This window comes from Hippoglossus stenolepis, chromosome 12 (genome assembly GCF_022539355.2).
Source record: "Hippoglossus stenolepis isolate QCI-W04-F060 chromosome 12, HSTE1.2, whole genome shotgun sequence".
Classification (NCBI taxonomy): Eukaryota; Metazoa; Chordata; class Actinopteri; order Pleuronectiformes; family Pleuronectidae; genus Hippoglossus; species Hippoglossus stenolepis.
The window spans coordinates 23275056-23301414 of record NC_061494.1 but is presented as its reverse complement, the minus strand read 5'-3'; the positions used below and the strand labels follow the sequence as shown (position 1 = coordinate 23301414).

The 26359-nt window shown below is 45.5% G+C and overlaps 1 protein-coding gene across 4 annotated transcripts in view; it reads left to right on the top strand.

Moving 5' to 3' along the window:
• peli1b (pellino E3 ubiquitin protein ligase 1b) overlaps window positions 1-26325 on the top strand; it is a 30716-nt gene extending 4391 nt beyond the window's left edge. Inside the window, exons 1-7 of one of the 4 annotated variants that reach the window (XM_035172520.2) lie at window positions 3265-3515; window positions 13417-13722; window positions 18392-18521; window positions 19293-19394; window positions 19992-20189; window positions 20631-20819; window positions 23642-26325. In XM_035172520.2, coding sequence (XP_035028411.1) covers window positions 13640-13722; window positions 18392-18521; window positions 19293-19394; window positions 19992-20189; window positions 20631-20819; window positions 23642-24220 — 1281 coding nt within the window. In that variant the 5' untranslated portion in view covers window positions 3265-3515; window positions 13417-13639 and the 3' untranslated portion in view covers window positions 24221-26325. Of the gene's footprint in view, window positions 1-3264; window positions 3516-3601; window positions 3725-4554; window positions 4738-13416; window positions 13723-18391; window positions 18522-19292; window positions 19395-19991; window positions 20190-20630; window positions 20820-23641 lie in introns of those variants that run through there. The other 3 variants (XM_035172521.2, XM_035172522.2, XM_035172519.2) reach the window with 3 other exon arrangements.
• Window positions 26326-26359: the final 34 nt, after the last annotated feature.

Sequence of the window (26359 nt, the reverse complement as noted above, 5' to 3'; positions counted from 1 at the left end):
AGATGCTTAAAATCTTAAAAAGTATATATTTTTCATGAAAATCGGATGTTAAAAAAGGATTTGCACAGCTTCACGCTTGCTCCAGTTCCTTTAAAACAGTCTTTAAATGCCTTAAATTCAATTTGACACTTAAAGGCCTTTATAAAATATTAAATTGTCTCCATGTGGTTGCTGTGTGAGTCTGGTTTCTGGTTTACGTGCACACATGAGTTTACGTTTCGGTCAAGATCTTAATTTCTCTTTGTATCATCACAATCCTTCACTTCCAGAAACTCGAAGCTCGGCTGAGGTTACGTTCATAACGTGTGAGAGAAAGATTTATGCATCTATGTGTCTGTACGACTCAAGATATCACTTTCTGTGGTTTCCTTTTCTTTGTTGTTTGTTCATACGGCAGCTGAGACTGGTGATATAATCTGGCACTTTACAGACACACACACACACACACACACACACACACACACACACACACACACACACACACTCTCACATTCTCATGCGCAGACACATTTTTATATGGAGACACAGACCTGTAATTATCAACTCCCCTCTGATCATGCATGATTGCCATTTCCTGCTTCACTTTTCAACCTTCCTGTCTCAAATGGGCTTGAGTGTACATCCTCACACACACACACACACACACAGACACACACACACAAAGTGGAGAAACTTTTTGACCCCGTGGCCCCCCCCCCCAGGGGGTCACTGCTGTTTCTGTGAATGCACAGAAACGCCATGGCAGTAATTGCTGAAAACCCATTAAATAATCAAAGTCTGATGGTCCTCGAGCTCGATGTAGAAACAGCAGAAAGTTGCTGACTTCTCAAACACTCAGGTCTTAAATGGAGTTGATTACATAACATGTGAAGCTCTTGTTTAGACCAGAGATGAACGGCACGTCCCTCTTCTTTCCACAAAGGTCGGGTCTGTTTTATTTTACAAAGTCTTGGAGACAGATCCAAAAGTGTGAGGTGGATGTTCTGCCAAAAGCCCGAACTAGCCCGGCAGAAGCCTGAACGCTAGCAGCGCTACGCACTGGCCCGTCTGGTTTGGATGGACAACAGGCTAATGGTTACAAACTATGACCAGGTGCAGCACAGTCAGACCCACACGGACCGAGCTGTTCCCACTTCGCTCAACACTGCGACGGCCCAAACAGGAACGGGCGGTGGCCAGAAACAAAAAATCAGCCTCGAGCGTGCAGGGCAGAAAACATAATCTGTAATCAGGACTTTTATTTGGGGTTAAGTGGGGACATCGTTATTTTAAACCACTTTTGACATCTCATATCTCAATTTTTGAACTATATGAATTGATTTTCTCTGCCTCTAAGTGAGAGAGGATGAGATAGAGCGTAGAGGAAAGTAGAGCAAATGCTTTTTTAACTCCGCAACATGTGCCACCATTCATTTGTCAAAGAGACATTAACTGACAAAAAGCAGCAGTGACAGAAAACAGAGCAGGGTTGTCTACAGTGAAGTATTCATGTTAGTTTCCCGTCCCTCCACAGTACACACTTATACATGGTGCACTGTGCAGCTTTGCTCTAGTGACACGCGCACTGACCTCAGTAACATCTTGAGGTGATGAAGTTTGTTTTCTTCCCACAAATTTCAGGTTTATCGCATTCAAATTAAAAACAACAATTTAAAAAAGTAGTATTTTCTCTGTACAAGGCCTGAGCTCTCACACAATCATGCTGTTGCAGGATTACAGGAAGGTCACTGTATGTGCAGCACAGGAGATGGTGCTCGGCAGCAGAAGCTCTGTGCATGTGTGTGCTGGGCTGTGCATGTCCATATCAATGTAAAACCACGTGTGTCTGGCTCTCCAGTCTATGTACAGCTTTTGACTGTTTGCTCAGGGACACGCTCTCCTACATGTATCAGTGTCTGACCCTTGTGTGCTTGTGTGTCTGCACATGTGATTGTGTGCATTTTGGTCCAAGTCTGCTGGGTTTGTGTCTCGCTGCACGGCCACCAGCCCGAGCTGTTTGTTGTCTGTGTGCATACGCCAGTCTGTGTTCTTCCCACTGAATCATTGATGAGACTGTAATTCAAACGCGGCCCCTCCTGCTTCTTCCTTCAACCTTCTGTCGTCGAGTTAGCCTCCTCCCAGTGCTGCTCACAGGAAAACCAGTAGGCTGCTCTGACACGGCACAGGCAGTGGGCCTGCCCTGGAAACTGAGACAAGCAGCCGCCAGTTACAAAATGTGCAAAGCACAAAACGTTGGAACAGACTGTCTCAGTAACTTACAGCCTTTTCCAGTTATATATAAGCATGCGATGACATTTAAAATAGGAGTTAGAAGCCCACACATTATTTGTATATTTTTTTGGCTCCATATTTTTAGGGCTGTAACCGTTATTCTTTTTGAGTTGCTTTTATCAGACAGTGGAGAGAAGCGTCCCGTCACAGGAAAAACAAGTTGCTCACGTGTCCAACGATCCACGGCCTCAGGCTCAAGCTGAGGACCCTGCGTTCGTGGGAACAGTCCTGGGTTCTGTGGAGGTGCCAGCGCCTCGGAGCCTCCAGAGCAACGGGTGGTTTATAGTGATGAGTTAATTTAATTCTCAGCAGGAATTTGGCGCCAAAGGGTCCGAGTCTCAAGTCTCCTTGTTTCGGGAGGTGAGGGTGGAGGTGCAAACCGTGCTCTCATGCACTGGGAGCTACTTTTGTAAAATTTAAAATGCATATTTTTTACCTCTGCCAAGGAGATTATGCTTTCACCCCTTTCTGTTTGTTTGTTTGGGCAAAATTAGAGTTGGTGCAGCTTGATTGAATCTCAGGGGACTGTCGGGCCTGTGTCGTTTTGAAATGGTTTGAGCTCTGGATGATGTTCAGGTTTTAAACTGGTCAGCGGGATGTGACGTGTGTCAAGAACTCTTACGGGACCTTGCAGCTTGTTTCCACGTGGGTCTGTTTAGTTACGCACGAAGTCCAACGACTTGTGACGCCATCTTCACCATGTTCACACCTGCTTTCGACAGCACAGCTTGGGTTTACATTCCTCACCTTGTTTCTAATGTCCAGGTCCTTCTCCTGACCTGCTCCACATATCTCATGCCTTGCTGTTTATGGCTGATGAATGTGAGTGTTGTTGTGGCAACGCCTCCTCTGATCAAGCGCTCGGCATCGAGCCCAAGTGGATTTTTATAATCTGCCCTCGTTGCCGACGACTTCTTTTTTCCGTCATAGTCACAGCTATGGAAGATCCTCTTAGACGTGGCTCAGCTTAGCGTTGGCCACCTCACCGTCTTTGTGTGCTCACTGTGTCCGTGGCAGCACGGGGAGCGGTGGTCCAGTTTATTAGCTGGAGGGTAACCGTCACTCCACAGAGTCCGGACACCACCGAGCAAGGACATCTTGGAATATGTTTTTCGTAAGAGGGAGGAAATTCAACTTACGACAGATGAAAAAATGACAGATGGTCTGAAGCTAATTAATTTTTTATTTGCCTTGATACAGAGCATGTGTGCTCCATCCCGGGTAAACAGGATATTCATTACACAGTAAGTCGTCTCTTAATCCACGTCTGCATTTAGGGCGTTTTGCAGACTCCCTCATCCAGAGTGAATTATAGCTCTGATACACAAAACCAAATCAGATCCAGTGGAGGGGGGGGGGCAGACGCGCTGTGTGTTTGGTCTGTTTGATGCTGTACGAGAGCAGTGAGATCTGAGAGCTTAACAATGAGCTGAAACTCAAGCTGTAGATTCAGGTAATAACTCTCTCATGGGTTTTATAAAAATATGTATCCGAGCTGCTTTGTGTAAAACAAGTTTTTTCTTCTACAGGAGTTTAACGTGTGTGTGTTGTACAGGTGTGTTTCGAGGGGGGGGGGGCATTTCACAGAAGGTTCATTGGGACAAGAGGTGAACTGAACCTCCACCCTTTGTCTCCAGTGTTTCCCAACATGTGGCCCCTTCTGGTGAACGTGCCCGCTGTTATTCCCTTCCTTCCTCACAAGCAAAGTGTCACGGGGGTCATGTGATTCCCCCAGATGACACTTCTCCATCCATCTTGGTGTAAATAGAGGACCACACACAGACACACACAGACAGACACACTGGAGATTACCCCCAGGGACCACTGAACATGACGAGTGTACGTCTCTGTGTGAGTGGGCAGGGAATTGGGACTTCCTGTGTGCATCGACACGCTGACTCTGTGTAAATCTCTCTGGAGCAGACCGGCTGCAGGCATGTCTGAGATGCTCCTGTGGCATCCAGTGCATTTCCAGCTTGAGAAGAAGCAGTGAATATCCAAATGAAGATGTACAGAATTCAAACCATGCCCCCCCCTCACACCTGAAACCCTATTGTTGTGTTTTTATCGTCTCATCTGCTCGGGGACACGTTAGGAACCCACACTCTGGTTCGTATTGATAAAGCAGTCTTATCTGACGGCGTGCGCTCAGCTGAGCTTCCAGAGATGTAATTCACACTCCATTAATTTTCTGTAATGTTGCAGACACATCAGCGGTGGTTTCCCCAGTCGTGAGGTCCTCGGCTGGTTATAGAGGCTCGTCTGCATGGAAACGGTTTGTGCCAGTTCTCATTGTGGTTTCATTTTGAGACGGATCAGGCCAAACCAGATTGAGAGATGGAAAGAACATGAGCTAGTGGCAGCAGCACACGTCCAGTCAAACGCATCACAACCTCTACGTGCACCGAACGAGGGGTCGGAGCCTTTATTCAGGAGTAAGCAGCTTCGAGATAAGGAACAGTTCAGGTGAGCAGCCGATCTCTGGAATGTCTCTGTTCTGTCGTCGTGAATCGTCTCTTTTTGAAGAGGGTGGTTTCTTGCTGCTCTTTTTGTGACTCAGGTTCCATGTGCTCCTGTACGGAGACAGCAGGTAGTTCTTGTTTACTGTTTAACTGTTTGGATTCAAACATCAGGGTAACTATTTACACCAAGGGCGTGGAGCCGTTTTCCTTTTATACAATCTTTTAAGTGCCACTAAATTATTAAACACCATTTATCTCACTAATGATGGTTACACAACTGTTCCTGGTCTCTCTCTCTCTCTCTCTCTCTCTCTCTCTCTCTCTCTCTCTCTCTCTCTCTTCCCCCTCGTTTTCACCCACCTCTCTTTTCATGCACGTTCTCAACCAGTCGAGGCAGATGGTCGCCCACATTAAGTCTGGTTCAGCTAGAGGTTTCTTCCAGTTTATGAGGGAGTGCCTTGAGATGATGTTTATTACGATTTGTCGCCGTGCAAATGGAATTGAATTTAATCTCTCTAATGCAATGGCTGTAACGGCTTCTCTTTGGCAAGGCCTCTGTTGTCAGATGGTATTGATGGCGATGCTACTCGTATATACAAGAATACAAGATGGCAGCACCTGTATCCGGGAGGAGGTGGAGACACGTCCTCCATGTTTACACACAGTGTGGTAGGATCTAAACCCTTGACCCCAGCAGTGGCTTGTCCCAAACAGAGATGTAATCTTCAGTGGATGTCCTCTCTCAATGAGACAATCCTCAGGACTTACTCACACCTGGTACGGTTAAAGCAGAGGGAGGTTGTTGCAGCTTTGAGCTGGTCGGTGCTTTGCAGCCCAATGAAATCTTGTCAGTGGTTTTCCGACACACCGACTGGTTCCACATCAAACAGAATGCAAATATGACAAGTTCCCTTTGCTTGCTTTTCATGTCCTGATTTACCAGCATAGAGGTCATACAGGCGTTGATTTTTGCATATTAGGAAAATGTCTTTGCACACAATTCACAATTTAACTTGATCTGAGGTTTCAGCTGCTCGCTCACCACAGAACGTCGTCTCCTGTAGAACCTGCCTGTGATTCACACAAACCCCAACGCTGTGACCTGCTTCTGGTTTGAAACACTTTCCCCATATTCTGTATTGTGTGTATTCAATACACGGAGCTCTGGAGATGGAGTCCTCCTCTTGTTCTGCAGTGCTGAAGCCATCTTTTCATGCTCATCGATCGGACAAGTCTGATCAGAGACGAGGGAATCTGGCGTCAGGTTTGCCAGCACCCCCCCCACCCCCCCACTCGGTCCAACAGATCAGTTTCCGAGTCATCGAGCGTCTAATCTTCATAGTGCGCAAACCAATCCCTCTCCACTGACCCGACCGTGCAACCCTACACACTGGAGACCAGACACAGGGCGTCTGAAAAGGAGCTCGCGCCCACACAAACGCTCACATATGCAAACAACCGGAGGCTTAACACACACACAACACTCGCGCTGGATTAAAATCCACACACAACCTCCTACACTCGGATGGAAATCTTAGCCATGATTTGCAGGGTCAGCACATTACTGAGCGTTCTTCAGATGAAATTGTGTTTTAAACAATCACTTAAAAGGATGAGGTTCGTGGTCAAGTCCGGCAACTTCCTCTTTTTCTACAACCATAAACCCTCCGGCCTGATGCGTGAGGTTAGTCATCATCTAGAAAAACAATGAAAGAGATTCCAAGGAACTGGAGGAAGCTTTTCATCTCACGCTACTTCCTTCATTCAAACCCACAAGCAGATGTGTGCTGTCCAGAATAATGAAGCTTCTGTAAGTTTCGAACATTAATCACTCTCCTATTTGACATATTACTTTCAAATGATGCTGCAAATGATAAATGACCATGTTAATCTTGTGGCTGCGTGCAGGACATTTACATATGAACGTATTTGCCCTCCCCACAAGTATATATTGAGCAAACCTCATGTCAGCTCTACTCTTCTGAGTCGTTCCCATGCACTCAGTGAAAGATGACACCTCCTCTCTTCCTAATCTGGGGAAGGCTGTAATTTTATCATTTTGCGTGGAGGAGCGTGTGGTCTTTAGTCTGAGAGTTGGCCGACTGGCTGAAGCCTTCTCGGCGGCTCGGCTCTCCCAACTAGCAGCTGGTGTTTGTCGCAGGAAGTCGAGGCCTCTGATTTAAGGCACCGACGTGGCGCCGGCTCCCCTCACATGGAGGTCCTCCTCGGAACTAACTGCTGTCTTCAATCTGACGTTTTCTTCTCATAACATTCAAATAATCTCAAATAAGAGTTGATCTTTTACTCCTGGTAGTTTTATTCCCGATATTTTATAGACCAAACAATTTTGAGGAACTAAGCGTAGGTTTAATTAACGTGCCAAGAACATCTGTTTCTAATTTTCACTCTAATCAACTCAATACTTGAAGATAACGTCATGTTTTATTCATCTCAAGGCTGAGACACATTTCTCATTGTAACAAGCTAGTGTGTCGTCTTCTGTTGTGAATGGTGCTACAGAGACTTGATTAGAGGAGTGTGATGCTCGTTGTTCCACATATTGTCGCTGTAGTTAAACGTGATGATAGATATTTGCACCTCAGTGGAGTGAACATTGTTATAGCAGAGATAAGCTGCTGTGCTGTTGATCTTTCAGTTTGTATAGTTCTCGATGGCAGTTATTCCCCCTCGGACTCCTTTTTTTAACTGGATTTTATTGATCCAGTCTCTTTTCCTTGAGGCCATGAGATATAAAACACATGGATATGATGTTTCTCCTCCACTGGGCTGAATGACCTCCACTGCTTTCCAATCAGGACACAGGTTAAGTGGGCTGGAGATTCTCCTGGAGACGGAATCTGACCAAGAGAGGTTTTGTTAGAAGAGGCGAGGTCAATCTCCTGAACTTCACATTTAACCTCCGACCATCTACACAACCAGTGACTCTTGAAGTGTGTAACACATCAAGTCAAATTAATGTGAAACCTAATCACACCTACTTTTAATTAACAAGAAACATGACTGACATTTCACAGGTCCAAGTTCCCCGTCCTTAAATTACACTGGGAGATTTATTGGTGCTGGTAAAAAATGAAATGAAAAAATCAATTCAATTTTAAGAGCACACATTATTCAAGGCACTTTACAGAGTAAGGTTGAGACCTTGCAGTATTCTTGCAGATTAGATAAATTAAACGAATCCACAGAACAGACAGAAACTAAAAAATGATACAACAATAACGAGGTCAGCAGTAGAAGTGATCACCTCGAAGTAGAAGCCGACCACACGTCTTATCTGTTTGTGATCAGAGGAACAAACCGTCAGGAAGGAAGCAAATATCAAAAGACCGAAGGGGGGGGGGGACGGCAGCGAGCGACTTTCTGTTTTTTGGAAAATATTGTTGCCGTGAGCTTTCTGAAGAACGCGTGTGGTTCCCCGCTCGGCACGGAAACAGCCGGGGACCTCAAAGCCTCAAGCGCACTAGCTGCTCTGGGAACATGAAAGGTGCGAAACCCGTAAAAGCCTCAGCCTGTTGGAGGAAGTGGTGAGAGCCAGTAATGCTGGGATGATGAGGTATCTGATGACCTTCTTGATAAAGGGCTCTCCTTAAGATCACAGCAGCCTCCAGTAATAAGATAAGCTCCCCCCCCACCCCCCGCTTTGACTCCTCATTCTTTCACACACATGCCTGCACGGACAAAACCCCTGTCATCCACTGTCGGCCCACATTGAATTGACAGCTTCTTTGAGCCCAGCAGGCGGAATATCAGTATCAGAGTGTCATAACAAAACACAGGAAACGTGAATACAGGACTCTCTTGTTTCTAAACACATTCTGGAGACAGCTCATCAATTTGCTGACATGTTATTATACCGTCGCTTTCAGGGGAAGAAATACGAGAAAACCCAAACTCTTATTCATATCCTGGCACTAGATGGAACAGAGGAAGAGGAAGGAACAGATATTATTCAATGAAATTTTAACCCACAAATATTCCACTACTTTAGAATTATGATATATAAAATACAGTCCGGTTCATTGTCTTTTCCAACCAAGAGCAGGTGCTCCATCTGAAATCACTCCACAGGTCCAGAGAGCCAGAGACATGTCAGCTTCTGTCTATTCCAGGCGTCTGTTATTATTTATTGATCTGATGACCCAGTTTAGCAGGAGGATACCATTACCACTTTCCAGTAATGAAGATGTTACACCATGCAGGAGGTCCCGGCTTTTCTTTTCTTTTGTTTGTGCGTCGCTGACCTGGTGTCTGTCGAGGGCTTTCTGCTCTTACACAGTTTGGGCTGAGTTTGATGAAGTTTTTATAGCAACGTGTTTTACTATCACGCAGTTTTGTCAAATTTTGTGTTTCCGGCAAATCATATTAATTTGTGACAACTCAATTTATGATAAAAGCTCACAACCATATACTGAAGTTACATTTTTGTTTCAAACTCAAAAAGGGTTAAGGCCAGTATAGTTCTTTTTATAGTTATAGTTTCTTTCTTTATCTGATCTTATCCTTAGATTGACCCAAATGTTTATTCATATATATCTGAAATATCAGGTGTAGCTTTCTTTGGATCACCTTTTATCTTGATGAGCTCCCTCACCCTGAAGGTCTTCTCTCAAAACTGTAAAGTTGATAAACCGAAATTATAACCATCCTGTAGATGAAAGTTTACATGTGTCACAAGTAAAAAAGGAAAAGACGATTTCAGGTTCAAAAACAGATTCATAAATCCTACTTGTCTTGTGTAGGTGTCAGGTACAGACAGTCACATGACACCTGAAGCCTGAAGGCCTCAGGCGAGTGTTTCTGCTTGTGTTTCAGAGCCGCACCTTTTACCTTGACCATGAAGTCGTCTCAGCAGATTATCGAGCTGTGTACTGTCAGTTCCTCTTTGTCAGTGACCCTCTTAGAGGATCTTCTGACCCATTTCTGGTTCCTGACCTACCAGCTGAGAAATGCCGCCTTCGGTTGAGTTGTTTGTTTCCACAGAGCCGTGCCTTGTGATCATGAAAGTATGTCATCCTTTCAGTTACCATAATTCTACCCTTCAAAGGCATCACACACTGTTCAGTGCACTATGCAGGAATCGCGCAGGACTCAAACCCCGCAGTGCGACATGCTGGATGGATGTGGGCTCTGTTTTCTCGGTCATGGCTCGGTGTCGCTCGTTGACATGTGCCAAATGGGACAGTTTGACATGTCGCACTGCCACTCGGCTGGCGAAGCATTGAAAAGAAGAAGTGCAGCTGCTCCCCTGCTTCCGTCTCGACACGAGGACGCGTGCGTGTGTTTCTTCACGCACTGTACATTTGTTTGTCGTGTGTTTGTTTGCTCTCTTGGCAGCCGGAGGGAGTGGCAGGTGTCACCCGTGCCTCCTTGCAGTGAAGTTCTATGAGGGCTTTTGTAAGTGTGAGGTTTCTGTTGCCGCTGTCAGCGGCAGGTTGTTGCAAACCGTGACCCCGGCCGGCGGAGTCAGCCTCTCTGAGCCCGGATCTATTGTTGTAGGACTGTGTGTCTCGGTAGCTAAGCAGCAGCTGGCACGCGGCCACTCCGACTTCTGTGTCATGCAGACTTGCAGAAGTGGAGAGCTTAGAGACACACACACACACACAGACACACAAACACACACACGATATACACATACCCATACAAGTGATATTTAAAATACAGAATGCTTGTTTTTACTGGTTTCTCAACATGAATTGAGCAAATAAATCAAAGTAGAAGTTAAATTAAGTAGAAGTAGAAGTTAAATTAAATTAAAGGAAGTAATGCTGTCACTCAAACTGGTTCTTTCCCTCCGACTCTGCAGGTCGTTGTTACTGGGCTAAGAAATGTTTTCACATTTTCATGGATGTGTTTTTAATTTAAAGCGCATAAGATAATACAAATCTGGCATCACGGATAGATTTCACTGCATAAATCACGTCTTTGTTTGCAGCACATCTACACCAGTGTCGGCTCTTAACACCAAAAGAATCTCATCGTCTTTCCAATTTGACAACTTCACCGTCTCCTCCTTCTCTTTTTCATCCTGAGATATTTGTATTTCTTTTGTTATTCTTTAAATTCTCTGTCGACCTCGTGTTATGTCATCAACACGTCCACTCGCTCGCTCCATTCTCACACGGGCTCACTTGGACGTTTTACTCGGAGGCTGACAGGCAGAGTTCCCGTCCAGAGCAACGGAGTCTGACATTTGCTTTCTCACATTTAGCCCCTTCAGAAGATTTACGGCAAATGTCCGGACCTCAGTGCATCTCTGAGAGCAGCTCAGGAGTGAACAATGTTGGTGTGTGAAGAACGAGGCGTGTGCTGTGGAATGGAAGCTTTGAAAGCTTGAGAGTTGAGGCGGAACGATAATTCAGGATTCTGTGCACATGCTCAATAACAGGACCCACTGCACTCAGACCCTTTCCTTTTCTCTTCTGGTCTCCAGTGTCTGGCCAACAGCTCCCTGGACACTGCTTACCATGCACACATGTGATTGTGTGTGTGTGTGTGTGTGTGTGTGTGTGTGTGTGTGTGCTCTAATACTGCATGGGATTAACCCGTTCTGTCAGGGGAGCAGGTGGGACTCAGGCTTAGAACACACCCGTCTCCTCTTCCCCCTCCTTCCTGTGGTCGTCTCGCTCGTCCATTTTGCTTTTATCGCCACCAACTAGACTAAGAACCTCCCTCCTCCGGCTCCAGTGTTTCGCTGTCTGAACGGATTCACAACCGTCTCCTCCACATGCTAATTCCTGAATTTGCTGGATGATCTAAATCAAGCACTTGTCTTACCTTACATGTGATTAACGCGGTGTGATGTCTCTCCTGCTGGTTCGCCTGCACCCTCGTCTCTCCCCCGTGCTGTGTGTGATGAGGCTGTTTATAGGTAACAGTCACACTGAGCGGCGGTGAGATAAGCTGAATATAGATGCGTTGACGCTAACGCTCTCTGGATCGACTCCCAGGTGTCGTGTCTTCAGGTGTGAGGCTGCGATGTGTGTGATTGTGAGGTTGTATGAGCAGCTAGGTTTTCAGTTTGCAGGTGAGGCCTTGAACTCACTGAACAAGTTAAAGACTGGGAACATGTAGCCTGGTCTGAGGAATCCACATTTCTGCTCAGACGCACGTCAGCGTCAAAATGTGGATTTCAGTTTGAGCCCGACCTGTCTTGTGTTGACAGTTCAGGCTGGAGGTGGTTGTGTGATCGCACATCGTTGATTTCAATCTGTTGAGGGGAGTTTTTTTTTTCTTCCATATTCTCGATGCAGAAGTTGTTTTTGACAGATCGTGAAGCTGAAACCACATCAATCGCTCAACCCGTACGCCTTATAGAATTCTCTTATCTCTAGTTTGAATAACACAGTAAAAAAAAGCTTCTCTATACCAGGAAGCCTTCTGCGTGAACTTGTCTCCGCTCGGCCTGGTTTGACTGTGTCCCTCTGCCGTGGGTGGGGGAGGAACACGGCCCCTCGTCCCCACCCGTCATCCAAACACTGCCCATGCTTTGTTCACGTGCGGTTCTGCGTTCAGCAGCAAGGCACTCTGGGAACTGTAGGAGTCAGTTCTGCTTCAAACTCAGGATGTGCAGCAGTGACATGACGTTATTGTTTGGAAAGTGTATTTATAGTCTGCTAGCGAATGGGAGAGGTCACGCTGGAAAGGTCAAATTACCCAAATGATGTCACTGGTGCATGAGCTCCTCTTCATCTTATTGTAACAGGAAGTCCATCGTCTCCTCTTTCTCATGCCTCCTTTTTTCACATGCTTCCTGTGTTTTCAGAAATATTAATGTGTTTGTGTGTTTGTGTGTCATCCTGAGGTTCAGACACTCACCTCACTCAGCAAGAAGAACGAGCCTCATGCTCTCCTGATCTGAATCATGACTCCGATGATCAGATTAAGACCTTTTATTAAACATTCACAGCAAATTCTTCGGCGGTCAAGGTGTGTGTGGGTGTGTTTCCACTTGTACCTGACTCAGCAGTTTCAGCTTTTTGAGCAGCTCTAAATATCTTTTGCTAGGATCAGACTGTTTGAAGGAATAGTTCTGTTCCTGTTTTCTATTTTTACACTAAATATATTTTCCCTTTGTGCTGCGCTCTTTGTTACTGTAGACTCCAGCAGACAGATGTAAACCACCTGCTTCTCCAGAGTGAGGAGCTTTGCTGGCTTCCCACCCACAGACACTTGAATAGCTTGGTTCTTAGCAGTTGTGACCTTTAGGTGATGTTTGGACTTTAAACAGCCGCACGTTTAAACAGCTTTCGTAGTTTTGCCATCTCGGTTCAGTTCACGAGTTCCAGTTTAAGGAACAAATCCATGTTTCAAGGTGTTTTAGATGCCAAAACTCTCATGATACTGTAAAGCAGGATTTGCAGCTCTGGGATGTTATTACCATGACAACATGTCATCACAGCAGATGACATTGGATTGTGTTGTATTCAAATTTGAGCCTGTTTATTATTCTTATTCTTTTTTACACCTCACTAAAATGAGTAAAGGCTTGTACTAGTGTAATTTAGCATTTTTGCTGCCATGACAAAGTGAAACATCAAGTGGAATCTGTATTTAAATGTGTAAATGTGTTATTTTAAGATAGCATGTTGCATCCTCCTGTTACGGGTCAAGTTGAGTAACACTAATCTTTGTGTTAATCCTTTTCTCTCCTGTCGCCCCGCAGGGCACGACAACCGCCGCGAGAGACAGACACATGAAGCATGAGAGGGTGGAGCTGAGGCTCAGCTGACCCTTCCCCTTCCTTCTCCTCCTTCTCCCCCCTGGACCATTCGATCAGCACCTCCCTCCCTCGCCCTCCTCCCCCCTTCCTATCTCCTGTCACCCTGTCGGATCTCGCCCGCCTTTCCTCCCCTCCTCCTCCTCCAAGCCTCAATCAGCCGAGCCCAATGTACTCACCGGAGCAGGAAAACATCTCCACCACCACCTCCACCAAAGTGCCAGCGAAGTATGGAGAGCTCATTGTGCTGGGGTAAGCACTCATTAGACCCAGTAGATATTGAATGGTGATTTATATCAATCCAGTGGCTTAAATGTGAAGATGTGTGACACTCATGTTATAATGTTATGGTCTAAATAAGAAGGAAGTGAAGGTGATGTGCTCATTTTGAGTTGATAATCTTTGTTATCATGTTCCTGCTCTTCTAAATAAATGACAAGCTTCATAATTGCAATTAACGTAAACATGTCAAACTGTCAGAGACTTAAGATTAATGGAAACGATCTTTATTTGTGGTTTATTCCGTTTTACTTGGATTCAGGTTGGTCCCAAAGTTAAAAGAGACAAATTCTGCTCATATTGGTTTTAACTCGTGCACCTTTAAGCCTTTAAGCTTTTACATATACAAAGAAAACTTAATAAAAACTGTAAAAGCATCAACTCAGATGCTCAAACCTGATTCTCTTTTCTGCCATGGATTTGACATTGTTCTACTGATACACACAGGAGCCGCTGTATGATATTAAACAGGCTTTGCTAATGTTTTAATTCCCATGAAATGACACAACTTTGTAGACCTCAAATAAACACAATGCGTTTTGTAGAGAAACTCTGAATGGAAACATAAACACAAACCACAGTGGTCCTTAAAGGCACCAGCAGTAAATCATGTCTGAACAAAAAGCTGTATTGTGTACTCGATGTGACTTGTATTGTTGTTTTGTTCACTCCGGGTCAAAGATTGAACAATAGATAAGAGGCAATCATAACTTTATCATAAATAGAGAAAAGAAAACAGCCAGGCTTTACTTCTTGACTTCTTCTAACGAGCTGAGCAGCCGGAGACGCTGGATGCTTCAGCAGAAGTGTTGACAACACGATATGAAGAAAGGCAGAGATCCAGAGAGTCCAGTAGAAATGCTTTTCGAGACGGGAACATAAACAACTGGGATATTTCCGTCCAGCTACACGGGGTCGTGCACCGAGCGTACGAGGAGACGGGTTCAGTCGCAGTTAGAGTTTCGAGTATTTGTGGAAGATGAGCTGAAGCACTTTGCTCGGTTTGTTACAAGAGGAGATGTGTTTTGACCTGAAGCAGCAGCGGACACTCATCTCAAGCACCTTGGCCCTGTCCTGCTCCGGAGATTTGTTGTGACTCCAGTCCACATACTCAGCTGTAGGAAAAACCTACGACCCCACCCCTGCATCTCAAGCACACAGCACAAACACTTTCTCCAATAACAACTGACAGTGAAGGGCTTCCTTTATCTGTCTGTCTCCTGTCTGTTTCCCAGAGGACTCCTCCACTCCCCGTCCCAGCCCACTCCGCAGAGGAATGCAGATGTCGGAAAGACTCCTTACACGCACATACGCACACTTTCCTGTGCTTGTACAACACAGATATACACAGAGATACACACACACACACACACACACATCATTTCATGTCAAACACAGACTGGTTTTCACAGCTGACTCACTGGGTTGTGCTGGAGCAGGGAGATGACTGTGGAAATTTTCCCTAGTGGAAAAAGTGTGAGCAGTAAACGCAGCTCTGTGCCTTTACAAGGGAGAAGGGAGAACTCCAGTTTTCCGCTTTGCTCTGCTTTTTTTCCGCTCCTAGTTTTTGATTCGAGGTCAGGCCTCAAGTTTTAACAGGTCAACAGGGGCCAGTATTTGCTTGATGACACACGGAGCTACAAATATGGCTTCATTAAGTGCAGTGAACACTTTTATCCATATTAATATAGATGCATTTGTTTTCTCTGTGGCCTCAGTGGGAGTTGAGCCCTTAACCTTTAGCATCATGTGCTCACCAACCCTCAGGGAACGAAACCATTACTCTAACATACAAACTGAGAAAAACATGTTGTCACCAAATCCTCTGACAAAGAAATGTAATCGAAGTTTTTATACTTTGCAGTTTAAACATAAATAGCTTTAAATTAAATGAAAGCACATATTTAGATCTTCAATATGTTGTCCTAAGAACATAAATATACATTTGAACATAAATATACATCTTTGATGCATTGTTTACTCTTTAAAATATATTTATTCATATCTGCAAACATAAATGTTACAGCGATATGTCTATGAAAGTCTCTTATTGGCTGATTTCAAATTTCTGTGAAATAAAAGCGATATAAGGTCATGAAAACATAGTGATGGAGGAGTTTAGAGTAAAATTACAGAAAACCGCTCGTAAGCTTTAGTGTCCAGGCTTCTCTCAGTTGTTCTAACTGAATGGCGACAGTAAAATCTACTTGGCCGCAGTAAACTCCTCACATCTGGCGCCCGGAGCAGGCTGGAACAAGTGCTTCGATTTAACTGGTTCCTGTTTCACCAAGATCAGACGTGCATGTGCAGATGCTGACGGAGAAAACCTCTTTCGCACGTAGCGGAGGGATGCGTCTGACCTCCTCATTGTAACCTCTGCCCAACATGTCTGAAGCCCCTGTGATGATAATGGTTTAGTCCAGCGTCTCTGTGGAGGATCTGTTCACAGAGTAGAGCACAGACCTCGGCCAGGAACAGAAAGTCTCCTTAAATTCAATCAAGTCGCACCAAATTGCACAAAATCAAAGATCTGTCCCCTAAATTTGCTGATTTTCTTTATCAAGATCCATGTACAGAGCTGGAAGTCACAGATAATGATCTTGTCCATTGACTAAAGTTTCTTCACCGAAAGAACTAATGTCTCCATTCTCAGAGTTTCCGTCCACACGCTGTATTCTTAGTTTGGCATGAAGACATTTTAACGTTTGTTGAGTCCTTTCAACTTTTTAATGTTTGTGTTTTGAAGCTCACGTCGTCACTCAGCCACGAGCAGCAGTCACCTGCACAACCTGCATTTATGCTTTTATAGGTTTGCTTTTGAAGTGGAAGCTTGTTGCTGGTGTTTGGAGGGAACATGGACACACACACACACACACACACACACACACACACACGCACACACACACACACACGTTCGCTGCTAATCGTGAAGAATACACTGCTGTGCCTGTGCACACAGACTAACTTTTTCCAGCTTCCTGTCTCGCAGTATGAAAGACGTGCATATTCTCACACACAAACACACTAACTTATTGGACGGGATCCATGTGTGTACACGCACACATTACTGCCACCCATGGGAACCTGGGGTTTGAACTTCCAGCCACACTTTGAGCTCTCTCCAGCAGACGGCCCCGCCCTCCCTCTGGATACGGGCTGAGCTTCACCATGGTTACGCTCCTGCCATGGTTACTCCTTCCCAAACGTTGCTGTGGCTCTGTCCTCTCACCATGGTTACTCGTAAACCCTCTCAGCGTTGTTTGATCCCAGCAGCCCGGCCCTGTCAGAGAAACGTTTAGCTGTGGGCCGGGCGTCCCTTCGACTCTATTGGACTCACTCACGTTGGGTGGGTTTAGTTCAAGGATCTGATTGGTCGAAGACACGTTCCAGCCGGGCTGAGGTCCTGCACAGCATGGCGAGCTTTGCTGTAGCGTTGAAGTCACGTTCTTCTTTACTCAGATCACCTCAAAAAGCTGGATTTAGGAAGTTTGTATTCATTTATTTTGCTTTATTTCTTCATTTTATTATGGTTTTATATTTATCTTTAACCTTAAAAAGGAAAGGTTATTACTGTCAAACCCTAAATCCTGCAGAATGTCCTCCTGCAGCCGGACAAAAAGCTGCTGGACACGTTGTTCCGAGGTGTGACTTCACATTTGTGTCAGCAGACCCCAGGTAGAGAATATTAACAGAGTCCATAACTTCTGTGGCTTCTGGATATGTCATAACAGCGTGAAGGCAGATAGCACGGTTTATGTATGCAGTCATGTTTATAAAGCTGTGGTGCTGCTTACTGGAACATCACATCACACTTGGGATGGCTGATCGAAAACGTGTGTGTGTGCAGTAAGAACCTACACACACACACACACACACACACACACACACACACACACACACACACACACACACACACACACCAACTCAGCTACACATTTATACCTGGAAACACAAAGGACAGCGACAGGGTTGAAATGAGCAGATCTACACTTTCTTTCTTCTCTGATTTTTTAAATTCAATTTCTAAACTAATTCTGCTTCTTTTAAAATCACTCAAGAATATTGTTTCTGTAGAATGAGGAGACATCTTGATTTTTGTTCTTCTTCTTCCCTTCGTGTCTCAGTGGCTCGACTGCAGTCCGTCTGTTTTCAGTCAGTTCTTAGAAACGCACAAACACACTTGTGATATACCAAGAGGTCGATGGAGTTGATGAATGTTTCTGTAGTGTTTTCTAGCTACAGGCTATTAAAATGGACACACACACAGACACACACACACACACACACACACACAACAGTCCCGCTGCTGTTGGGAGTCACAGAGACTCCATTCTGTCGGGGGGGAACGCCTCTGTTTATTCTCCTCTCCTCGGCCGTGCATCAGGCTAAAGGAGTCTCTGTGTGTGTGTTTATTTTCCTCAGCCCTTTCAGGGTTATGTGTGGAGGGCTTTGTTGTTTACAGACACATCATTTGCTTTTGTAGAACTGCATACGTGAAAAGTACAGGCTGCTAATTGTATGTGCGCACACAGTCCTGGACCGAGCGCACCACAGTTTCCAGTGTATTATACAGCTGCTCAGACAATAATGCCCTATTGTTTATTGTTTGTGTGTGTGTCTGTGTGCGTTTGTGTGTGCGCAGGTACAATGGCTCTCTGCCCAACGGTGACCGAGGTCGACGTAAAAGCCGTTTTGCACTTTGTAAGCGACCGAAGGCGAACGGGGTGAAACCCAGCACAGTTCACGTCGCCTGCTCTCCACAGGCAGCCAAGGTGAAACACACACACACACACATATGAACTCAGAACTACACACATTACACACATTACATTATAACTGGTGGGTTTTTATAATGTTTTTTTTTTAAACTGGAAGACGCTGAAGCTCTATAAGAGAAATCAATGTGATCGGTCCAGTGGAAATGAACTGGGAGGCAGATGTTGGTGTGTTTCCATAATCAGTTAGAAGGCCGTCCAGAAATCCTCCAATATCTTTTAGAGGTGTGTCAGGGTGTGTGCAACATCTGTAATGGATTCTCAGACACACACAGACAGACACACACAGGCCAGGCTTTTAGCTGAGCTGCAATAATTTGCAGCGTCTGGAGGCGTGACTGTCCCTCTCTGCCCGCTGGGTGGTCCTGATTAACTGAAAAGACACGGAGTCTGTCTCATGTCCAGATTGTGACTTCACCATCTGAACTCTTCACCCGCTCCACCCTTCCTTTGTCTTTTATTACGTGTAAGGATCAGTGAAGAAATATGAGACGTGTCTCTGCTATGAAGCATCTTCCTCCTGTACATTTGAAACTGGAATGGCTCGTCATGGTTCCTTTAAATTTAATCAAGCTGCAGCAAATTGTACAACTCAAAGATATGATATCTTAATATGACAGATTATGCCAAACCCCTTGTATCATCGTGTTAAAGAAAGGGATTAAAAATGATGAGGAGTTTGATATTAGAGGTTTAAAGCTCGTTTGTCTGTCTTCTTCATTCCCTCTGTGTTTATCCGTCCCTCTCCTCCTCCTTCTGTCTCCACAGGCCATAAGCAACAAAGACCAGCACAGCATCTCGTACACTCTGTCCCGAGTGCAGACGGTGGTGGTGGAGTACACCCACGACCCCAACACAGACATGTTCCAGGTAACAGCCGCAGCTCATCACCTGAAGGTTCACAGACAAGTTACAGTCGTTAGCTTCGCTGCTGCGCTGATGTGTTCAAACCAGGGGTTTTCAAACTGTCAGGTTTTCTTCAGTAATCCAGTGATATTTGTTTTATACAAACATAGATTCACTTTTAATTGTGTCAGTTTAATAACTTGTGTCTGGCAAATAAAACTGATGACACATCTTTCACCTTAGTCGGACATGGATGAGGACAGGAGGTTTTATCTCTGGATGATAAACGTGTTTGAGTCTGTTCTTCAGGGCTCAAGGTTATTATGGGATTTGTACAAGTTAGAAGTGACTGTGAAGCAGCTGGAAACGTCTCTAAGGTCACCTACCTTTTATAGATTCTATGTTTAAAACATCTGCTTTATCTGCGTGTGGAAGAATCCAGACAATAATTCTTCAAATGTTGTACCTGCATGTTTTTGTCATCTTGTTTTGTTATTTTTAAAGTTTTGTTCAGCTTTAGTTTCTGTAGTTATTCCTCACAGATAATTGTTGTTATTACATCATATCCAGAATGTTTCTGTCTGAACTGATCTTGACGTCCGGCTCGTCTCTCTCCACCAGATCGGTCGATCGACAGAGAGTCCCATCGACTTCGTAGTGACCGACACTGTGGCCGGCAGCCAGAGCAACGCAGACACCCAGTCGGTCCAGAGCACCATCTCCCGCTTCGCCTGCCGCATCATGTGCCAGCGCACGCCGCCTTACACCGCGCGCATCTACGCCGCAGGCTTCGATTCCTCCAAGAACATCTTCCTGGGGGTGAGCCGTCTCTTCTCTGGTGCCTCAGACACGTGTGGGCGAGTGAGAGAGTAAAAGAGCAGAAAGAAATCACAACAGAAGCAAATACTGAGGAAAGTGAGATGGAAGCTTGAGTTGTGGTAAATCTCTCTGAGGAGATGTTGAACCTGTTTTCTCTTCTCAGTCATGTTCGGTTTCACTTTTATTTTAAATCTATTCGTCAATTAATGTCAGAAGCAAAACATCATTCTTCTCAGTTGACAAAACTTCTCAAACTTACAACATGTGGACATTTAATCTAAAGACTGAAGCCACATGTCCACTCACCACGTCCTCTCTTGTATTGAGCTCTGCACCCTGTTGAGTTCAGATGTTTGTGGATGAGATTATAAAAGGTTCCAGGTCCCAACTCAGCTGAGTGACACTCAACACGAGTCTTACAGTCCACCTTGTTTCCTTCAGGAGAAAGCTGCTAAGTGGAAGACGGCTGACAGCCAAATGGACGGGCTGACCACGAACGGCGTGCTGGTGATGCATCCTCGACACGGCTTCACGCAGGACTCCAAGCCGGGCGTCTGGAGGGAGATCTCGGTCTGCGGCAACGTCTTCACCCTGAGAGAGACGCGCTCGGCACAGCAGCGAGGGAAGATGGTGAGAAGATGGTTGATCTACTTAAGAGTTTTGTCTTTCGCACTCGGGGTTTGTTCATAGAGTCTTGTGAGATTCACCTAAATGAAATATTGCTGCTTTGTGAGGAAACTTCAAGAGTTAGATTACAGACTGTGTAGAAAGATGGACGACATGACAGCTCCCGAAAGTGAAGCCACGAATTTGAGGAAGAACCTCGATAATTTAGTTTTTTACCGCAGGAACAGGAAGTGGAGATGCATGGTCATTTATATTTCTTTCCCATCCGTCCCTTCACCTTCACACTCTCTCACATACGGCGGGAGGTCAGTCAGAGCTTGACACCGCTCGGAGGTTATGGAGATGCCGTCTCCTTGGTAACGGGCTGTCAAAGCTGTGTGTCACTGGACCTTGTAAGAGGATCCTCACGCTGACGTCAGTCTCTCAGCCAATCGCAGCCCTGCGGCCGCCTGTGGCATGTGTCCGGTTGGATCGAGGTTGTTGCTGATGTGTTAATTAGGTGTTTGTTCTCCCCAACACAACACACAGTCACATTCTAACATGAAGCTGGTCCTTATCTGGGCTCCCACATGTTTCCAAGTGTCTCCAGTGGATGAGCTGCTCTCTTATCTCCGACCGGCCGTGACCAGCCACAGTTAACAGAGTGCGAGCTTCACAGACGTCTCTCATTGGTTCACAGTGGGTTCATGATTGTGATGGTCGGTCGTGTCAAAGCACCGACTCACATTATGTTCGGTGATGGAGCATGAGGAGGTTTCATTGTTTGGGCTGCGTGAACTCTCAGTGAAGTCTGGTGTCTTGTTGATGGAGAGGCGGTTACACAGATACGTTTTGAGATTTGCACATTTATTTTGAAGGATCAAGTTTGTTCCCTGTGTGCGAATGTAACAACACAAACTATAATTCACAAATGTATTCACTTACACTCGATACCCAACTGAAATTGAATCACATTCATCTTTGTCCGCTCTGTAAATCATTTGTTCTCCTTCAAGACGAAATCTGAAATCTGACAGGAGATATTTTTTGGGTGGCGGCACGGTGTTACAGCGGTTTGCACCGTCGCCTCACAGCAGAAAGGCTCTGGAATCAAACCTGACAGCCGTTAGGTTAATTGATGCTGATGGTTGTTCGTCAGCCCTGTGACACTTTGGTCACATGTCCAGGTTGTACGCCTGCTCCAGCTCCTATAATATATATATATAATTATATAATGAATATGATTTCACCGGCAGTATCGAGTCCAACCGCTTTAAACTTTCTAATTTAGTGCTCCCCCTCCCCCAATGCCTTTGCACATGCACCGCTCTCTAAATGGGAAACGTGCCCTGCGTTAGTGAAGGTTAACATCTGAAGGACTTCCTGATTGAATGGGGGGGGGAAGTCGTTTCAGCAAGTTTTCCCAAAAAGCCCTGGAGGCCGAGTCGTGTGCACGTGTGTGAACAGAACCTGAGGTGTGGCTGCGTCGCCTCCTCGGTTCTCAGGTCCTTTTCTACAACATCCATCATGAGAATAACAGGTTTATTTTAATAATCATCTGTAAAGATCAGTCACGTGCAGCTTTGTGTGTGTGTGTGTGGACGGACTCTGTCAGTTTTGCCAGCAGGGCAGTGCTGGTCGCCCTTCTGCAGTTTGACACAAGGTTGATGCCAGTGTAATTACGAATATCTTACAGTGCAGTACACACACACACACACACACACACACACACACACACACACACACACACACACACACACACACACACACACACACTGAGCCTGCTGTGGATGTTATGAGAGTAAAATGTCTGAGCTCCTGTTATAATATATATGTTAATAAAAGTCTTTGAAATGAGCGGCTGTAGTTTAATTAAATTATCACTGATATGATATTAATAGGTGAGAGAGTGTGAATCCACTCTGAGCATCAACATCATTAAAATCCATCCGGTTTTTACTCAGAATGACGTCAGCAGCTCAATGTGGCGTCACTGGAGTATTTTATCTTCTTTTGGTCCAAAGTGGAGACGCGTCGTCCACGTTGATTGACGTTTGTGGAGGAGCTGGTCGGCTGACAGGCAGAGAGGCACTGGTTTTACTGGGCAGATGTGGATGTGTGGTATTTGATCAACGTGACGTGAAGAGCTCACATGTGCTCAGCGAACGTTCCCGTGATGCATGAAGGTTAGAAAACAGAACATGTCACCAGGAGCGTCGTCACGTCAGCAGACGGTTGATGTTGAGCCCCGAGACCCAGCGACCTCATTTCCCCTCCTGCTCCTCCTGCTCCTCCTGCTCCTCCTCCTCGTCCACACGGTCCCACACCTGGAGTTCCCCTCGGTGTCTGATCCTGTTGATCTGAGCTCCTCCTCAAGAGCTGCGGTTTAATACATGCTCCAGCATCCCCCCCCCGCCCCCCCCTGCCGCCCTCCTGTTCTTCCAGTTCACTCATGTCATCTTGCCTCCAGCTGTTCGTCCTCCCTCCATCACTCAGCTGTCTGAGGTAGGAGTTACAGCGCCACCTGCTGAGCTCAGAGGAGTCCTGCAGCTCAGGTTGAGGCAGGGAGCACTTGTTTTATGCATCTGTCTGTTAACTGAACTGATTATTCGGGTCCGGGTCGTACAGGGGCGGAGTTTATCCCTCGCGAGTCCTCACAGCTCGATTCAGAACAATAATCTAAATGAGTCAGAGTACAAACGTGACTTCATCGTTCTGAGCTGAAAACAATTTGTTAATTGATTTAACTGGTAGATAGAAAAGTTCAAAACGTGGCTGTTGGATATTTAACCACGGTTTCATCTGGTGTCTCTAACCTTCTGTGTCTCTGTGTCTCTGTGTCTCAGGTGGACACTGAGAGTCAGGAGCTGGTGGACGGCTCGCTCATCGACCTGTGCGGTGCGACGCTGCTGTGGCGCACAGCTGAAGGCCTGGCCCGCACCCCCACCCTCAAACACCTGGAGGCCCTGAGGCAGGAGATCAACGCGGCCCGCCCGCAGTGTCCCGTGGGCTTCAACACGCTGGCCTTCCCCTCGATGCGTCGCAAGGACACGCCGGACGAGAAGCAGCCGTGGGTCTACCTCCACTGCGGCCACGTGCACGGCTACCACAACTGGGGCAACCATCGCATGGAGAGGGAGGGGCGGGAGGGCCGGCACAGGGAGTGTCCCATGTGCCGGACGAAGGGGCCGTACGTGCCGCTGTGGCTGGGCTGCGAGGCGGGGTTCTACGTGGACGCCGCCCCTCCCACTCACGCCTTCAATCCCTGCGGCCATGTTTGCTCGGAGAAGACGGCGGCCTTCTGGAGTCAGATCCCACTGCCGCACGGCACGCACACCTTCCACGCCGCCTGCCCCTTCTGTGCCCAGCAGCTGACGGGCGAGCACGGCTACGCCAGACTCATCTTCCAGGGGCCGCTCGACTAGACGCACAGCGGGGGGGCGTGTAGTTTGAAAACAGGGACCTCCTCGGATTTGTTTTCTTTCCTCTGCGGTTAAGACACAAACTTTTTTCTGGACTTTTTTGTCTCTCTCTCATTTTTAAGTGACCTTTGTATTACTTTTTCATGAATGACGACAAAGATTTCTATATTTTCACATGAAACCAGAGACACAAAAACCAAACAAAGAACTGCTGGGTAAAACCTTTTTTGTGTTTGTTTTCTCGGAATAACTAACGTACGGTTTTTATTCATGTTTATTGTTGCAATATCCATCTGTGTACATCTCTTAGAGCTAATTTAAACAAAGATGTTTATTTATGGTCCGTCGCTTCGTTCTTTATCCGTCAGATAAAACTAACGTCTACGCATTTTAATTTGAAACTTCAGCCTTTTGTTGGATATAAAGTTCTTGGTGTGTTCTGGGGGTTCGTTGTGCGTCCAGCTCTCAGATCTGTTTGTGGTATTTATACACAGCCTCCTCCTCTGGTGTGCTCCCACTCTCTGTGTGTGTGTGTGTGTGTGTGTGTGTGTGTGTGTGTGTGTGTGTGTGTGTGTGTGTCAACGCTCCAGTTGCACGTCTCTCCCATCAGGCGTCACATTCAAAGCAATAGATTTGGAACAGAAAACCTCCTGAAGCATTATGGGAAACTGAGTCTTCAGACATCCCTCCCTTTAAAGTCCGAGTGAAACGTTTTCTGTGGGTGAGTGAGCTTCTTCTTTTTTTTTTAACAGCAGCTATGTAGCTAACGTCACACAGACTGTAAATAAAGATGAATTAAAACAAAACATCAGTGTGAAAAGAGAAACTAACAGAAACCGTCTTTTACAGTTTAATGAACATTTACTTTGACCTTTTTAATTTAGTTCTGGGGTTTATGACCTGTACTGCAGCCAGCCACCAGGGGGCGACCGTGAGGATTTAGCGTCACTTTTAGGGAGCTGTGTCATCTTTATACACAGTCTATGCACACACACACACACACACACACACACTGTATAACCAGACCCTGTCAAATACATTTTATTATATTAAAGGTAGAAAAAGGAATTTACTCATATAGAAACTCATAGTATTCAAATTATTTATACCTCAAATATCAGAACCACACAACAACATCCTGACCGTGTCAGTAATAATGAGGTGTTTTATGTGTTTAGGTGTTGCTGTTTGATTCAGGTTCAACACAAACACTTCAAGTCACTCAACCTTTCTGGACGTGTGTGTTCACATCAGGGCTTTTTATCCATTCGGTTTATTTAAATATTTCAATAACTGTCACGAGAGCTTAAAGATCCTTCGTAACGAAATCACAATTTATTTATTTATTAAAAAAAGCTGTGGAAGTTATTTAATTTCAGCGTTTTCCTGACACCACGATGAATTAAAGATGAATCTGGTTCAAGTGTTTGTAAAAATAAAACCCTGCAGTTAAATTCATATGAATTCTGTGACGTGGACAAACAGGATCAGAACGTGTGGTTTTCAACTTGATTCATTTTCTATTGATAATTCATCAGTTTTATATCAGCTCTAAATTCTCCACAACTCTTTAATATGCACAAAGCTCCTGCTGGTATCCTGAGTGTGTGTGTGTGTGTGTGTGTGTGTGTAATTTATGTGTTCATGATGATTGTATGTGAACAGTTTGTGTGTTGGTCCGTTCACACAGTTCTTCTCCACACACACACAGATCGTTTTCATCAGTGTCCCTCAGTGCTCGGACTGCAACACACTAACTCACCTCAGGGAGAAAAACAATGACCTGTGTCACAAACACACACACACACACACAGACTCACACAGACAGACACACACTCACACACTCTTCTAACGTCTTCTGAGGAAACCTCACAGATGAAAACTCTTGTGTCTTTCGTCTCCTCTTGTTTTTTGTCCATGTTTGTGAGTAAGGGCTTCACTCTCTCGTGTTTACACCAACACATCTGACCCCCCCACTCACTCTTCTTCTTCTTCTTCGTCTGTCTGGCGTCTGTCTCCTTGTGCTTATTAAGGCAAAAAGCAAAGAATGTTTCCAGCGAACACATTTTTGTAACAACTTTAAACAATAAAGTGTAAAAGTGACTTCACTCACTTTGTCTGGTTTTTATTTGATTTCCCCTC